The 18,375-nt window shown below is 43.5% G+C and overlaps 1 protein-coding gene across 1 annotated transcript; it reads right to left on the bottom strand.

The window, feature by feature from the left end:
- Positions 1-428: 428 nt before the first annotated feature.
- DESI1 (desumoylating isopeptidase 1) lies at positions 429-18,322 on the bottom strand. Its single transcript, XM_032687874.1, has 6 exons — positions 18,034-18,322; positions 8,897-8,918; positions 7,931-8,000; positions 7,185-7,294; positions 6,326-6,448; positions 429-5,197 (listed from the first exon to the last, which is right to left on the bottom strand). The coding sequence occupies exons 1-6, from the start codon at positions 18,305-18,307 to the stop codon at positions 5,104-5,106; spliced, it is 693 nt and encodes a 230-aa protein (XP_032543765.1). The 5' UTR covers positions 18,308-18,322; the 3' UTR covers positions 429-5,103.
- Between the last annotated feature and the right edge of the window lie 53 nt (positions 18,323-18,375).

Here is an 18,375-nt window from a genome sequence, read left to right as displayed (position 1 = left end):
TTGATTTTCTTGCAGAATCACAGCTGCTGGGGCCTTCTGGATTAGACCCAGTTACGGGGTCCTGCCTCTGGAAAGTGGGACTCTTTACTCAGACGCATTGAAGCTCCCAGAATGGTTTCTCAGCTGCTTTGTATGCAATTGAGCACTGAGTTTTTAGTTCAGTTTAGGGTTACGCTCATTTATAGGACTTGTCTAGGTGTGGTTACACATATCATCAGTCAATGTGTGGATGCTTACTCCAGAATATGAATACTTCAAAGTGTGCCTACCATGGCATGCTGACGAGTAAGCAGAGATGCTTTCATGTGTTTGGGGTACTTGAGTACCAAAAGCCAAAAAACTGCTCTCCCACGTAGCAGAATTGCGAGTTAATGCCCAGGGCTCTCAAAAGACAGCCGTGGAGTCAGATACACAGTGAACTCCAAGGGTTTCAGGAATGCAAGCCTTTATTTTCCATAAACCATGGTATGGTATGAGGACGAGACTTCCCAGTCTGGATGAAATAAGCACGGATTTAGGAAAACCTGCCAGCTCACACCTATTGCAACCCTGGCACTGTAGTGTCCTTGCTACCAGGTTCTTGCTGTAGTCCAAGCTGCCCCATGGTCTTGTCTCCTGGCTGCTCCTACCTGCAGCTTTCTTGTCTGGGAGAGACCTCGCTCCATGCCTGTTGCACTGACATTACTATGGACATCCCAGGCACTCTCCCCAGTCTCAGATGCATCCCTGTGCTTTGAGGCAGCAGTGCCACCTCGGGGCACTTTCCTGAATTGGGAAGCCTGTTAAAATTCAGTCAGCATTCACATTTTCACACTCCTGCAGTGCCATCAGGTTTATGCTACCAGTAGAGCTTTCCAAAACTTGAACTACCTGCTGTGCTTTCTACAGCTTATTTGTCACACTGCTTTAGAAACTCTGTTCGAGTCAAAACACCTCTCCCAGCACCTCCATGGTCATTTGGTATCACCCAGTGAGGACTTGGGACATCTTGGTTTCCCCGAGAGCATAAGCCTGCCTTTTGGTGAAGTGCACAGCTGTGTACAGCTCGTTCCTTCATCCAGGTTAGCTCTGAGCAGGGCCACTGTGGCTGTTGTGGTTATTTAATACTTTGCGCTTCAACCACTGGATACGTTCGCTTGACTGCTGCCCAGACAGGCAGCAGCTGTTATCAGGAATAAAATCTCTGCTACTAGTAGCAAAGGCATGTATTTTGTTAGAAGTTTAGAAGGTAAGCTGCTGTGAGCAACTGTCTTACGCTCTGCCTAGGGCTGCCAGTAAAGTCAAGGTTTTCTTTTAAATTTAAAAAAAAAAATTAAAAAAATTTAAATTTAATTTAATTTTAAAATACCCAACTGCAGGTATTTTGTGTGGGGCCAGTACTAGTACTTGATAGCAAACTAGCACCACATCTGAGTAACACAGCCCAAAATAACCACAATCATGCATCTTTGTTACAACCTCCTCCTGTTACAAGACCTCTTCTGTATTACGCTGATACAGACTGTTACAGAAACAGCCTGTGTGGTTTATCATTTGGATGCCATCAATAAGCATGCAGAAGGCCGAACCAAGCAGAATTAATGTCTTCCCCAGAGCCAGATATTTGGGGCAGTGCTACATAATCCTCACCAATATCTCCTCTGCAGCTTCAGAGGAACCCAGGCATGAAGTCTACTTCTTAGTCTACTGCTTTTTAGTTTGTTGTTTTTTTTTTTTTTTCCATTTTGAAGTAGCAGCATCAAGCTTAGAGCCTTTTCCCATGTTTAAACTCTGCTGGGCCTCTTCTTCAGCAGCAGACATTAGACATTTCATTCTTGCACACTTAAATGAGCAAGGGCTGTACAAAACCTGTGCTGACAGAACATCATCTTTGAGCGCATCCAAACTGTGTCAAGCCTCAGGAGTATGATTTTAGATACCACAGTATGTACAGAAGAAAAATTTTTCCAAACTTAAATAAGAATATTGCCTGTGGCCAGTTCAGGAAAGGGCAGTAGCCACCACTACTTTCAGTAGCAGTACTTGGCACAAAGTGCTTGAACAATTTCTCATCCTGCACTTCCCAGCTGGGATCAGAGTAAAGATGATGACTTCTGGTCAGCTGCATTTGCTGGGCAGCTGCGTGGGCACATGCATTCAAACAGGAAATTTGCTGTATTTCTTTTTATTGTAATAGAAAAAAACCCACAAATAAATCAAAACATCACTTTCTGCCTAAAGACATTATTAACATTTTTAAAATGGCATGGGGGAACCCCAGCAATACAAGACAGAATAGTAAGTGTGGGCAAAAGAGTTCTGTTCCCGTTCAGGGGTTCAGTTTCCCTGCCCCTTTGTCAATCAGCTGGCTGAAGTTCATCACCAACATACACTCACATACACTTCTCAGTCTAGTTTATATTTGGCAGGGTGGAACATTGAGGGCACAGTCCTGCACTTTATACATAACCATCTTTGGAGAAAATGGGTTTCCTAAGAGTCCTACAGGGTACAGGGGTCTTATTACCCAGTAAGACCAAGCAAACAAGGATTCCCCCCTACAGCTCTTTTGCCGCAAAACACAAGTGTAGGTCCCGAGCCCCGAAGGCCCCCTCAGGAGCTCCCTAGCTATTGCAAACAGGATATGGCTGAGTGAAATTTTACCCAGTGACCTTAAAGTAGGAGCATTATCTCTGCAAAGGGGCTGCTCAGGAGGGGAAAAGGCAGATTGCAAAATGCATGGGGTGAATGTCTTCCTTTTCTTTCCTGCCCCCTGAGAGGATGTAAAAAGTCCTGAAGTAGGCAGAAACCATGGCACCAGTGCTTCCACAGGCAGCTGCATGCACCTGAAGTGATAGTTTGCTGAAAGACAAGCAAGGACAGCTGTGCTGCTTGCAGGTACCAAACTAGCATACCTAGATGTTGGGCTGCACTGTATCAGCTTGAGTATACCCACTCAACTAAGGAAGCTCCAAGATCTCTAACACGATGTACAATGTTTTGTGGCACAGTCGTGGGCATTAAGATGAAAGGCTAGGCTGGTTACTCTTCACAGAATAGGTATGAAAAAAGACTGGAGAGGATACACATAGTAAACAGGAAATCTAAGCTATTGCTTAGCAGAAAACAAACACCAATCCTTCCTCCAGCAGCATCAAAAGGCATTAATAAATGACTTATAGAATGCTTTCTGCAAACAGGACACTTTGAGGGGGAAAGATTGAAAGCTTTCATATAAAGCAATCTGTACTAACTGCTACCATTATCTCCAAGTCCAGTCCATCAAATGAAATGCTTAAGGAGAAGTTGATGGCACAAGCAGAGAATGACAAGGAAAAGAAGCATCTGGGCTGCAGGGGCCCCTGCTGTGCACTGAAAGCAGGTACACAAAAAAACGCAGAACGTACTGACACTACCCTATTTCCATTTGTGCAGTGGCTCCACAAGTTGCAGGGCAGCAGAGTATTTGACAGTGATGAAACTGCAGTTTTCCTCTATTCCAATCCCTCAGAAATACAAACCATTACAGTCCAAACAGAGAAATAGTGCGACAAACTTATCAAACTGCATTATTCCAGGAGAAAGAACCCAGCAGAGGAAAGATACCCCCTTTAGGTATGCAGAAAGTTTCCAGTGAAGGAAGTTTGAGATGCAGGACTGAACTTGCAGCAATACTTTTCACAACAAAGCACTGGACAAAGGGCTGTACATTTGCATAGATGCTTTTTCAGCAGCATCTGGGACACGCAATCCCCATTTATGGAGCATCAGCAATGTTTTGGGGTTTGTCCGATGTCTTTCTTGTATTCCTTCCTAAATGTAACTGCTACAAAATTGTGTATATACATGCATGAAAACAAAAGAGTGTGCCTATTCTTTCATTCCCCTGTTCTTCTCCCACTGCAAATAATTGCAAAGCTATAAAAATCTTAAACTAGTAGATGCAGTATTGATACAATCTAAGGACACGACTGCTTCTGCATGTTTCCCAAAAAACTCAATTGCTCCATGGAAAGCTTAATTTTACTCTTCCTCATTTTCTTTACGTTTGGGGAGACCTAGCACTTATTTCTCTTAAGCAGAGCCCTCTCTGATGTCGCTGACTGCTTTGGAAAGGCCAGCAATATCAATGAAAGTCAGAACTCTTACTGCGTCTGCAACTTGATATTGAAGGCAGAATTGGTCCAACTTATATTATCATGCAGTTGCCATGCTATTCCTGTCTTACTGTACTGTAAGTCTGGTTTAGTAAGGAGAAAAACCCAAGAAAACACAGTTCTTATGCAAAGGTAAATAGTTAACAAGGTTCTGTCTATCTGTTGATAAGCTTACATGCGAGAAAAGGAAACATTTCACTTCACTTTACTTTCACCTGAAATTTGTTTCTGCCACTTCTGCTCAGGAGATTCTGTTCTTTCAGCTGGTTCTTTCCCATAACTCTTGGATCTGGCATTACAAGCTTCTTGGTAACCTTCAGTTCCAGCCTCCCTCCCACCACAGCAAGTTCCACCGAGTTCCAGCTTTTGAGTGTGACACTGACACATGGTTCAGCTTCATCACTTTTCCCACACAGCTGTGCCACTGCAAATATTCTAGTCAGATGAGTTCAGCTTTTCCCGTGAGCAAATAACAATGTCAGTGAAATATGCCGAAGACTAATCCTTGGACACCTTCACTTCCTAGGCTACCAATACTTCCTTTGCCTTTTTTGCTACAGACTTCAGCAAATACCCCCATAATACAGGCAGTGACAGGAGAAAGAAATGCAAGTCTGCAAGGGATGGTTAGGACACCCCCTTATTTACTTCAAATTGTGTGATGGGCCCTAGAATGCTCACGGAATGAATTCCCACTTACCAGCACAGGAGTTACGTAGAAAGTCTCAGCCTACTCGACAAGACAGCCTTTATAAATTAGTATAATGCTATTAGAAATTATGGCAACCTTTCTGGTAGCATTGTCTTACATGCACCCCTGATAAATCCTCTCCCTAGGAAATTTTAAAACTTGTCTTGTAACTTCTTCAGAGTTAATTCTGATGGGAAATTATAAAATAGAAATCTGGTAGATTCGTGTTTAAAAAGGAAGAGGCCTGCTGAAGCTGGGCACACTCGGTCACTCCTGTTAGCTCTGTCCATTATGTCTGCTGAAGGTATTTCCTCCGGGTGGCTGGATCTGGATGGAGTCCAGGAGGGGCCTTAAAGCTTGTCCAAAAGGTCTGAGAAGGTAAAGAAATAAACATCTCAAATAGTTTACCAACTGTTCCCCTTTACTACTGAAGCTCACTCACTTCCTAGAGAGTACAAGCAAACCACCATTGTAGAAGCAAATTTGAAGAACCTCCACTACAAACTTAAGCAAACTTATTTTATCATAATAAAGAGAGTTTACTGTTCAATAACTAAGGAACTTAAAATTTATTTACTATGAGCTAGTTCCGAGTCCTAACATGCCTAGACTGATAATGTGGTAATACTGTGTCTGAAACTAGCTTTCAGTAATTCATTCTACTTCAGTGTGCAAACAAAATCCCTGTTATGCAACTGCAGTGTTCCATTAAGTACATCAATACTGAGATCTGCCAGAAGAATAGCCTCTAGCTTCCTTAAAGACAATGGATCAACACTCACAGAATAAATCCTGTTGCAATCTGTAGCACCTGGTTATCTTTCCACATGACTCACTCTGTTATAGATTTTGAGAGATCTGATATGTTGAGAGCCCAGGGCAGCAGACAAGTCTCCCAAATAATGTGCTATACCATTGTTATGAAAAATTAAGATCTACATGATGGAGCTCAAATCATCCCACTGGGATCCTCACTAGCTGAGAGTTTTAAAAAAATAAGTTGATCTGAATTATCAAGCAGGAATTAATTTCTTCTTTTTCATATCCTCTTTTTCCACCCAGTCCTAGCTTTAAAACTGCAGCATTAATTTAAAAATTACATCTCCCCTGCCTCGTCACAAGCAAAGCTGACACATCCACTGCAATTACGGTGCTTAGAGAAGCGATCTTTAACAGATGTTTGTTTCCTAAAAGAAAAAAACAAACTTGCACTGTTTTCTGAAACTTTCTCTGCTTGTCTGGTCACATCTAAGAGACCATCACAAAATAACTAGTTTAAGTAAAGGCAGAAGAACAACCTTCTCTTGTCTTCTTTGTAAACACCAGTGCCAGTTAGCACTTGTGATACGGTGTTGTAAGTGTTCAAGTAAATAGCATCTTCTCCTTAATCCTATCCTGGTTCTTAGGCAGAGCCAGCAGAAACTGGTACTGCTCACTCTGTTATATGTTTAAGCACTAGCATGAATCAGCTACAGAGAGGAGGAACATCCATACTCACGTGGCAAGAACTTCAGATGGAAGGTCAGTGATGTAGGAAGGTATTTTTCTTCCTGTCAGAAACTGTGCCACTTCATTACTGAAGGTGTTGCAGTTATGTTCAAAGAGGTTATAAGACTCTCCTCTGTGCCACAGCAAAGAAATTGAACCATAAAGACAGACTCAGCAATAAATCTTACAAGCTAATGAAGAACATTTCCTTACATTAGCACGCCCCTCCCCAAGGAATTCTAAGGCAAATAGGTAAAACACAGACATCAACTCACTCTCAAATTCAATTGAATCAGGGTGGAAAATAACATCTCTCTGCATCACTGACTTTAATACAATGGGTTTTGGGAGGATAAGTGAGGTCAGGTTTTGTCACTTAAAACCACAGAAAAGTAATGAGAAATCACAGGAATTATTGACATTGAAAGATAGCTAGAACACTAAATGCTACAATTTTCTATTCTTGTGAGAAGTAGACTCACTCAAGACCTTGCTTTTACTCACGTGAAAGTTGGCAGCTTTACTACACCACTTCACCTATGACTCTTGGGGCAAAGCGCTATTTACTGAGAGATTTCATTTTCCCTGGTGATTCTCTCAAAGGCATTTCAGGCATTATTCGATTTTACAAGTGTGAAACACTTCCCACAAGAATGCTTTCCCAGCCTAGCTCAAGGCTGGCACACCGCAGGGTTGCCTAGCTGGTAGCTCTTTGTGTATTGGTATATCAGTTCCAGTCTCATATTTGAAGAGTACCAAATAATACACTAAGCAGACAAAAGCTTTGTGAGCTGGACTGGTTTCACAATACTTTCCTCCATTCTGCACTTTTTTGATATACAGATTTTCTAGTACAAGCTGTTACTTACCGGAACATAGACTCCCCCAGAGAGGAAAGATACTCCAGAAAAATTTCTTCAGTGACTTCAGTGTTCCCCAGGTCAACAACTGTGTCTGGGGGGCCAAGAAGTGTCCCTCCCTGTAAAAATTAATAGCCAGAAGACAATGTTAAATGATCAGACTGAATTCTTTTGGAGGACTCTACTGAATAGAGCTATTGTGACTTATCCAGGCACAAAAGGAGGGCCTTCTAGTGTGTTTGTCGAGCAAGGAGATCTGCTAGCCTCCCCTCTCAAGAGAATAACATGCAACTTTTTTTTCAGCTGTTACATTTGGCTCTTTGGGCTGAAAGCTCTAAGCTGTGGCAAAATTCTGCTTTAGAACAACAGCCTATCCATTTTACCTCTCCAAGAACAGAAGGTCTGAGAAAGCATCATGTTTTTGTTTTGCCTTGGTTTTATTTAATCTTAAAAATTCTGCATGCAAAACTTAACAATACAGAATTGGACAAAGTGTCACTCTGGCAATGCAGAAGGTGTTCTGGATAGACAGATTCTACCAGAAGAAGCAATCCCCAACCTGTATTTATTTGGGCTTAAACCCACTGTTCATGCTCCCTTTTCCTTAGGTGCCCTGGGAAACCATGGCAAGCAGCTGGCTTCATCCTCTGTCTTAATTTAGAAGTCTCTTGCTGCTTTTCTAAAAGACAGTGACACAAGCAATTCTGAGCAGGTAATCCTATAAAAAATTATCAGAAAATTTAAGTTTAACTTACAGGTGCACAGCTGGAGATTCCTCCACTGCCATAGAAGAATTCATCCTTATGGACTATTATGGAGGTGTGCCTGCCACAGAGAACAAAAAACAGGTGAAACAAAGGAAAAAAGGAAATAGCCTAGCACAGAAATCACCGGTAAATTTATCAACTCAAGGATATCACGAAGGGAATAACTGAAAGAAAAGGTCAATGTGTTTCTGTGAGTAGGAACAAGATCTGCTGGGACATGAATGGATATGGAAGCAACTATTATCAAGCCTACTGTAACTCTGTAAGCGGTTGCGAAAGAACAGTCTTAGCTAGGAGCCCAAGCATGAGCCTCCCTCAGCTGAGGGTGAAGTCACAGAGAGAGACAGACAGAGCTACTTTGCTACCACACTGACAGAGGTGTATGCTGGAAAGACTTTGGCTGAGAAGTTGGTCAGACAACCACTGGAGATGGATCAATAGAGGCAAAAATGGATGGACAAGGGTTTGGTGTTTTTCTTGCCTTTAAAAGAAACCCCAAACCCTCCTGATATGATATAAAAATTCTTGATATGAATTATAGCAAGCTGGGGGCTGTTTTGTAACCAAATGGAGACAGTGCTCTTACGTGCCAGAAGGCCTGTTTCTATAATACCTTCTTCCCACCTACTCTTTTACTCTCATGTTTGGTCATGCCTGGAATTACATGACAAAGTACTTGGGACAAAGACAACATCCTACCCTTGTAAAAGTGTACAGGTGCACTAACACCACCTTTTTCCATGGGGTCCACTGAGCTTTGAATGGAGAGGTTTAACTAGCACCTGATTGTACACCATCTTACCATCAATCTGTATTCAGGAACAAAAAGTGCCTTGGTCTCTCTTCCACAATAAAATGTTCTTAAGATCTGAAGCATATATAACCTCATATTGAAAATGCTTCCTACACCACAGTGTTTTACACACGTTATGCAATTTAAATCTAGTCACTTACCAGATGCCATCCAGCTGTTTCCCTGTATGCAGAGAAAAGAAGAGTTATTAGCAATGTATTTTCCACATTTCAGCCTACTTTCTGTCAATCAGTTAAGAACCATGCTTAATATTTCACTGTGACAACAACACCAAAGATTTCATCGGAGAGATGTTTCTAAAAAAACCATAATGCCTTTCAAATGAACTACTCCATCCACATTACTGTTGTACTCTTTCCCTCCTGGCACGCACAAGTGGCAATGCCATCCTATCCTGCCAGTGCTTACCTTCCTTGGGTGCTTTTCTACAGACCAAGAAAGGAAACCTTTTCCTAAAATAGAGTCTTCAGTTAGGACCAGAAGAGCTGAATTTGATGCTGATTTCATAACTGCAGACAGTTGGCCAGCAGAATGCATTCAGCTCTCTTTTTCAGTAACTGATGAGAGATCTGACTTGAACATAGGATCAGTGGTGATAACCTCTATATTCTATTCCATGGTTTCTTCCTTTCCCTCCCTCCCCCTGCCCTTAAAAATTAGCAGTTTAAGTGGGAACTGGGGCAGAAAAGTGCAGAGTTGAAATTTATACAAGTTATAAAACTCTGTGTTTTGTAGAACACAGAAGCAAAGACTTGCTTCAGGCACCACTAAACCAATTATGTCTGAGAGAAAAAGTCCCTTCCAAAATGTGTTTCCAGTTCCTTAGGAGTGGGAGACCTAAATCTCTCTATGCTCAAGATTAAACCTCTTTCCAAAAGGTCACCAGCTGTTACTGCTCTAGGCTCAATTATTTATCATAACCTAAAAGCTTGGTCCCTGGTACCGTGCCCCTTTGGGAGCTTGTAGGCAGCCACTGCATGCTGTGACACATATCACAGATGCTATAACTTTATTTTGTCAGCAAGGTGCACAACACCCAGAAAAGCAGATTTAGAACATAACAACTGTGTGCATACCAACATTTGGTATTCTCTTGAACCCAAGCAGTAGAATGAGTGCTCCTCTGCCACAGGAAAACAATCACTAACACATTTTTTTCCACTCAAGTCTGAAGCAAAATGACAAGGGTCATGTGAGAGCGGAGGCAGGGAAAAGGCTGTTGTGACAATAGAGACATCAGGTAAAGCGAGTGCACGTAATTTTGAAGTAGGTGGACTGATCTGTCAGTCCCATGGATCACAGCCAGATAGCAAGCATATTCCCTGTCAACCCATCACACAGAAACGTAGGTATGGAGTAGGATGAAGGCCAAAAGAGAGGAGCAATGATGAGAGAAGCAGAGCAGTGTGTTGCAGTATCTTAGGAGCACTTGCTGGCCCTTTAGCATGTCTCACCATTGTGCTCCTCGATCCTTTGGCCCTCGTTCCACACTTTCCCCATCAGGTTTCACCTTGCACTCTAGAGCTTACAGAACCCAGTGACACTGCAGGCTTAGCAGCAATACAAGGCAGGATTCAACTTCAGCAGCACCTGCCCTAACTTTAGCAACTGGCCTATGATAGGCTCTACTGCTTGGTTTTGCATAGTTACTGTTCTGTGCATCTATAAACAAATTATTATACATTTGCTCACAATAAATAACTTTTCCGCTAGAAACTTGAACTTTATCCTTCAGAGTAGAGAAGCAAACTGTTTCAAAGGCAGTACATCCTAGAATTGTGCCTGCTCTTTTGCATGCTAAATTGAAAGAGAACATCTTAATATTTACTTTCACACACATTTGCAGCAAACAATGATGAAAGGTTTTCCACAGAGTTGCCGCTTTGTAGCTAGATTCTGTATGCAGGTGAAAGAGTTACATCAGATCTGACAATGTCACAGGTGCTGCCAGGACCTGCTCGTGCAATTGCAACTCCTACTTGAAAAGATAATTGCAGCAAAGGATACACATTGGGCTGCTTTAGCGAAATTGCAGACAGCAGCTCAAGGGAGGTGACTCTGTCTCCCTATTTGACACTTATGAGACCACATCTAGAGTGCTGTGTCCACTTTTGGATCCCAACAGTACAAAAGACACTGACATACTGGGTTGGGAACACCTACTGTATTGAAGAGGAGCGGAGAAAATTGGTCTGTTCATCCTCACGAAGAGAAGGCCAAGAGTCCTTATTCCTGTCTACAAGTCCCTAATGTGTACGGATGAAAGAGACCCTTGTTCTACTCAGAGATGCACAGTGAAAGACAACAGGTGCCAGTTGGAAAATGGGAAATTCCCAATTCAGTAAGAAGCAGGGAAAAAATTATCATGAAGGTGGTCAAACACAGGGACAAGGGTCCAGAAAGCATATGGGATTTCAATCCTTGAAGATACTCAGAACTCAGCTGCTCAGGGCCCTGAACAATTTGCTCGTCAGCTCTACCTTGAGCACAACCCCAGAGGTCCCCTTTCAACGAAGCAACTCTCTGATTGTATGAAAAAACCCACAAACAGAATTTAAGAAATAGACTTGGCATTGTACTACAATCCAATCCTTACTGCTACATGTGAAATCTGTAGCAGTCCACAGGCAGCAACGGCCAAGGCAATAACAGAACAGCTTTTGGCAAGTGAAGCTGCCTGTCTTCACAAGGCAGGTCTGTCTGAGGCTGCTCAGCTAGGTCAGTTTGTGCCAAGCACTGGTTTGAATATCTTAATGAAGCTGCAGACCTGCTATTTCTGCTTGGCTCCTGGAAGTCATTAACCAAGCTGGCATTGTGGAAAACACATGACAGATCTGCAGCACTGATGACAATAAGGCATTCGTAGTAGCTCTCCAGTCTGCTGCAGACAAAATAAAATCCCTTTCTGTCATGGGCAGACTGTGCTTGGTCAAAGGGCATGCAAGTGTCTCCAATGACAACAGTGTTGGAGAATCTCATGCCCAAGAAACCTGCCATTATTTGCCACATACGCATCACCCAGAGACATCTGAGAACAAGAACTTTTGGTATGCTGCTGCAGTATCCCAGGCTTCAGAGGTGGCTGTTGTCATCTCAACTCCAAACTGACCCATAGAAGAATAAGTCAATGGCTACCAGCTTCTGGAGTACTTGGGCAGCAATCTTTCCTACTGTTCAGCAAGACTCTCAATGTTGTTTGTCTGCTGCATCATATAAGAGATTATGTACAAACCTTCATGGACACAATCATCTTCCTCCTGAAGTTTTGCCTCTGATGGGGATCCTCCTCTATGACTCTTCTTGCCCTTCTCCCAGACTCAGACACCGCACAGAACAGGTGACAGCTCACCACTATTGTCCCTCCTGACAAGCTCAGGTAAAGCGATCAGGGCAGTCTGCACTAAGGAATTAGGTCTTGCTTTCTGCTGGATGTTGCCCACTACATACAAAACATGTTGCCCGCTGCCTCTGAAGGCTTCATACACACAACAGCTCCAACAGTGTGACTAAGGAAGGATACAGTATTGATCTAAGTGCTAAGACACAAGCTGTATCCAGGTCTTCCAGCGACACTTTCCAATAAAGTTCAAGCTTGCCATGAACCTCCCCAAAGAATCCTACAGTGCAATAGGGCTTACATCTCATAGTCAATTGAGTGGTCTAGAAGAAGGGACTGAAAATACCATCTAGGATACTGGGAGACATTATCACATTTCATGCTCTTCCACTCCTTGCCACAACACTCCAAACTCCTGTTGTGCACTGCAGTGTGGGCAGAACTGTATGTTGGTACTGCCACCAACACCAACACATTTACTCATAACCTGAGGTGTCTATAACTATATAGTAAAACCTGATTCTCCAGTAATTTACACTGGAGCTGCAAAAGCCCTTGCAGCCTTAAACTGCAGGTGTTACCCTTCACTCAATGCCAACAGTAAAACTAATCCAAAGGATGCACATGCTCATAATGCAGAACAGGAATGCCCTGATGGGATTATACTCTTCTGGGCACTATATCTGAAGAGAGGGTGTCAAGAGGATGGAGCCAGGCTCTTCTCAGTGATGCCAAGCAATAGGACAAGAAGCAACAGGCAGAAACCTGAAACACACAGAATGTTCCACCTGAATATGAGGAAGAACTTTACTGTGCAGGTGACTGTGCACTGGAACAAGTTGTCCAGAGAGGGTGTGAAGTCTCTCTCACTGGAGATATTCAAGAACCACCTGGACACAATCCTGTGCTATGTGTTCTAGGATAGCTCTGCTTGAGCAGGGAGGTTGGACCACACGACCCACTGTGGTCCCGTCCAACCTGACCCATTTTGTAATTCTGTTCATCCAGTTAAAATAGGGGAACAGCAAGATGATCAAGAGTTTGAATATTTCAAGGGACAAATGGCTGTTGAATAGGAAAGGTTATTGCAAATTTAGATGTACACACTTAATCACACAACACTTAGTGCACATGGCCAAGTTATCAGGTATCAGCGCTCCCACAGAAATTGCCTGTGTGCAAGCTCAGCCTGAGGTAAATGTGAAGCAAATCAGCTTAGTTTGATCTGCCTCCATTCCAGGGAAATGCAAGTCAAGCTACCTTGTTTTTGTCATAAACCACAAATATGGAATGAAAAGTTACCATGTTATATCTGTGAGAGTTATGGGTGATAGCTTGCAAGTCTTTAGAAACTTGATAATTAATTCTTTTGGGTGTTTTTTGTTTGTTTGTGGGGATTTTTTGTTTGTTTTGTTTGAGTATGGTTTTGTTTATTTACTTTTTTTTTTTTTAACTTGCTGATGTGCTTCATGGCTCTTTCCTGAAAATACTCACTAGAACCTGGGAGGCGATGCCAATTCAGCTTAGATGTGTGCTTAAGCATCTCAAACACTCAACTTGTTTCAATAAGGCACAGTATGATCTGGCAAGATAACAAGTTTTTATATTTGCTATTTTTTTCTTTATAACATTCATAGCTCAAATACTTTCACAGTGCTTACGTGAGCCAGAAATCTATGAGAAAATATAACATTCAAATGCATTAAACAATTCCAGGACCCTCAGCTTAGTCAGAGAAATGTGGAGAATAAAGTATTTAGATTTGTTTGTTGTACAACTGATTCAGGAGAGTATAACTGTTTGGATACAGGGGTATTTTGAAAGAAGCAAGTTGAGCCCATATAATTTTAGAATACAATCAAACAGGATTATTTCCATGCTTGAATTTATCTGGAAGGCCAAGCACAAGTGAGATTAGATGCTCATCAATCTGTTTTACCATTACAGTAATTTGTTTATCTTGAGGGCCAAATAATGTAGATTATTCCTGTGCATTTTAAATACCGAATGAAAGCGGCATTTGTATATTAACGCAAATTATTAGACTGAAGGGCAGAAGAGTTCCAAGACACGAAGGAAGGAATTGTATATGCAGGTGAGTATCTAGTTTAACCATTCAGAGTTTAGGCCATCCAACCCTCAGTGCAAGAACAATGCCTTTTGAGCTGTAAAGTAAAGAAATAATAGGAAGCTCAGTATTTTTATCTATGCTCTGCAATGGATATGGCAAGCCCAAGAAGACCATAAAAGACTCTAAAAAAAGCAGTGAACTGGTCTCCTGTGGAATCGAAAGCAATACAGTATGGTCAACCAGCACGGGTATTTCTAGCAGTGCATTGCTTTGCATATTGTTGTAATTTTCTTAGACAATCCATTAAGATTCTTGCCTTTTTTTGAATTGAAAATTACCCTAATTAGTGAAGCACTTTCTCCTATGTGCTACCCAGGGTGCTCAACCAAAGCAAAAAAAAATACCACCAAAACCTAATGGAGAGGGAGGAGCCTGCTCCAGTTCCCTTCTCCTTGAGATGCCTAGAGAGACCAAGAAATAGGCTAGACTGGGGGAGGGTAATGCACTTGATTTTCATGAAATCTCTTAGCAAATGCTTGGAGCAAAGCTGACAGAATCTCACACTGAAGCAATTCAAAACTGATCAGAACAGATGGAAGAGAGGCAGAGAAATGTGCTGGGCCTGGAAAAAAGGAACAAAGGAGAAGGTACCTCCTTTCAGCAGTTACCTTTTGCTCCAATTCTCTCTGGGTTGTTAAGTCCCTATAGCTGAATGCACCACTTAAAGATTTCAACCAATACATATTCCCAGTCAACTCCACATTAATTCATACTACACTGAGCCAAAGCTGCCGTGGTTAACAAAGCTCCTGGCTCATTCTCTGAGTCACATGACACATGACCAATACCCTCAATTACAGGAGAGGAGAACTTTGAGACATGCAAGACATTTTTCTTTAAGCCCATGATGCAACAGGATTTTAATCTTCCTTAAAGACTTCTCTGCCTTTGGACATCTATTTCAATATCAGCACTGCGAGCTGAACTGTTTTCTTTTCCTGTTTTCTCTCCACAGAATCAGGGTGGATTATGTTTTCTGTCTTGAAAATAGAAATCTTATTGCATTCAGGTTAACATTTCTTATAATTAGATCATATAGTTGGACAGACAAATACAGTCACACACTGAACAGGGGGAAAAAGGGGGAATAGTACCTGTAGAGAAGTTGCATGTAGAGCAACATAAAGATTAAAAGTGCTGTTTCTGATACCAAAGGCAATATTTGGTCATATATACTTCAGAATAGAAATATTCATTGAAAAATTACAGGAAACTTACAGAAAAGTAAGAAGAATAAAAGCAGTCTTGAGTAGAAAAAGAGTAAACTTGCCAAGAAAAATGAAGATGTGTCCAAGGGACAAGACTAAGTCACTCCAAAGTCTGCTATGAACAGGGCTGTACAGCTCTGCCTTCCAGGTTCATCACTCAAAGGCAACAGAGAGAACTGACACTGAAAGAGTCAGTATAACATTTAGTAGTGAAAACTGATCCTTGAATGCTGTGCTGACATAATCCACAATACCCTTGGATCCTATCAGCACAACTGAAGACACTGTGCAGTGATGCTCTTGCAGTGGTCAGTCCCGTAAGACAGGATTTATCCCCCTCTGGCAAGGGGACCTGAGCTGCTGTTTTTGAGCCTGCTAGAAATTGATTTTAGCACAATCAATTACAGTATTTGTTTTTTCTCTCTAAAACACATGTATTTCAATACAGGCAATGTTACAGAATTATCACTCAAGGCAAAAGCATTGTTTCAAACTTGGCACCAATGGAAAGAGTATCATAAGTAAAGATGACAAACATTTAGCATTAAATCCCTTAAGAAATGCCTTTCTCTTCAATTTCATTGACTTTCTCTGATGATCTACAGTTTAAGAACATCGCTGGGGGAAAAAAATGGAAAAAATAGCTATTGACCATCTCAAAGTTGATATACAGAGAAATAACAACAATTTTTGTTGTTCTTCAAGAATAAAAAAGGTCTACACATGAGGCAAGAGTAGTATTCTCTCCATCACTTTGCTCTTGGGGAGGTTTCCAAAATCACCTGGAGATATGACAGAGCTGAGTGTAAATGCACAGAAGACACTTGAAGGAAGTCAGAAAGAAAGAAAGAACCAGCAATTTGTTTTATGGAAAACTCCATCACTGGATCCACATAATCTCAAATATTCTGCAGTCTGCATTGTCACTGTGACCACGCAGGCCTAGTTGGCCCTGTTCCATGAGCACGTCTGAACTCAGTTAGTTACCAGGCAGTACTAGTGAGCAGCACTTCCCCGGTTACCCAGGGAAGCGCTCAGGTTTTTAACTTTCCCTTTTCAGTGCTCAGACTCCTAGAAATTTCACAGCAAACTGTATCACAAGTGCAAAGCTTTCAAGCTGTTGTTTGGGTAGCATAGAAAGCACCAAAAATGAAGTAATGCACTAAGTGTTTTTATGTGGAAGTTCAGAAAGCTACAAGAACTCAAAATTTACTTTGTTTAAGAAGAGAGCTAAAAAGCCTTTGCTTGATTTGTGTGAATATTGGCATGGAGATACATACAGTGACAACCTATTTCTGGTGAAGTCTTTGCTTGGACCAACACTTTGAAATAAGACTAGTTAAATTCTGCTCAATTCAAACACAAGTAAATCCTGCATGTATGTAATCTGCATCTTAAGATTTCTAACTCTAAGCACAAGATAAAACATGGCTATTATGACCTAACAGGTGAAAAGTTACTTCCCTAAGGGCTACAATAGAAGCCACTCTGACCGCACAAAAAGTTTTGAGGTTATCCAGTGCAGGAAACAGGCATCTCCCAAAGCTGCTGCTGCTGTCTGGCTAACAGAGAACATCACATATGATCTCTATAATCTTTTCTTCTCAACTTTGCAGGCCTATTGTTGACATGCATGAAACTTCATGCCAAGAGTTATCTGGACTTTCATTTTAAGCTTGCAGGAAAGCACAGAATCTCTTCGTAGGGCAGATGAGCAAAGTGCCAGCAAACTGTAAACCAAGATTACACAGAACCATCTGTTCAGACAGTGAGCCTGTTGAGAAGTCTGATCCCACACAGACTGCTGGTCTGACACGGGCCAAAGTCTACACGTAACAGGTATAAAACACTCTGTTGTTGCATTCCTAATTCACACTTCCAAAACTTCAAGCAAAACCTAAGTTTGGTTAGCGTACCAAGTCCAAGGTTCAGCTGGAAACGCACACATTTTTGACAAGACACAGAGCACGCTCCTACAAACTCTCCGAAGGAGAGAGCGGATGGCTGCACATCGCCAGCCCAGCCCGGCCTCGCCACAACATGGAGCCGCTTGAACTCTGTAACCTTGTAAACAGCGGCCGCCTTTCCTCCAGCTCAGCCTTCCTGTCGAGGCGCCACGGCAGACCGGGCTATCGGGAGCTGAGCTGTCCCTCCCTTCAGGAGCTAAGGAACAGTTCGCCTTTAGTAAATACCACCAGCGCAGCGGCAATGGCCAGATGCGGGAGAAGCGACTGGACTCAGCGCAGCTGGAGCTGCCGCACCGGCCGAGCTGGTCCCGCTGACAGCGGGGACAGGGGCTGCAGCCAAACCCCGCCGAGCCCCCCCGCCCCGGCCCCCGGGCCAGCCTCGCACATCCTGAGCAGTGCTGCGCCCGCTGGCTCCCGCCGCACCCGGTGCGCCCTCAGGGAGCCCTTTCCCGGCGGGCCGCTCCCTCGGGAGCGCGATGCCGGGCGGAGATCGCCGCTCCCGGCGCTGGAGGCGGTGAGTTCGGCGCCGTTTGCGGGCACGGCGAGGCCGGGCCGCAGCGGCCGGTGGGGGACGCGAGCGGCTGGGAGGCGGCGGCCGGGACGGAGCGGCGCCGGTGCCCTGCCGTGCTCTTACCCAGCATGAGGGGGCTGAGGCGCCGGGCCATGCCCTTGGACAGGTCGTACACATAGAGCTTCACGGGGTGCAGCGCCAGCGGCTCCTCCATGGGGGCGCGGGCGCGGCCGCCGGGCGGCAACCGGAGCCCCTGCAGACAAAGTGGAACGGCCCTTCCCTCTGGGAAGCGGAGGGGAGCGGGGGGAACAGGTGGTGCCGGTGCCGGTCGCGGGTGCGGTGGCACCAGCCGGGAGGTGACAGACGGGGCGGAAGGGGCGACCCTGTCTGTGCGCATGCGCGGCCACCGCGCGCCGGCCGGGCCGCCCCGTCACTGCGCGGCTCTGCGGGGGGCGGAGCTACGGC

Source organism: Chiroxiphia lanceolata, chromosome 5 (genome assembly GCF_009829145.1).
Source record: "Chiroxiphia lanceolata isolate bChiLan1 chromosome 5, bChiLan1.pri, whole genome shotgun sequence".
Taxonomy (NCBI): domain Eukaryota; kingdom Metazoa; phylum Chordata; class Aves; order Passeriformes; family Pipridae; genus Chiroxiphia; species Chiroxiphia lanceolata.
The sequence above is the reverse complement of the archived record's forward strand: the minus strand, read 5'-3'. Positions and strand labels throughout refer to the sequence as shown.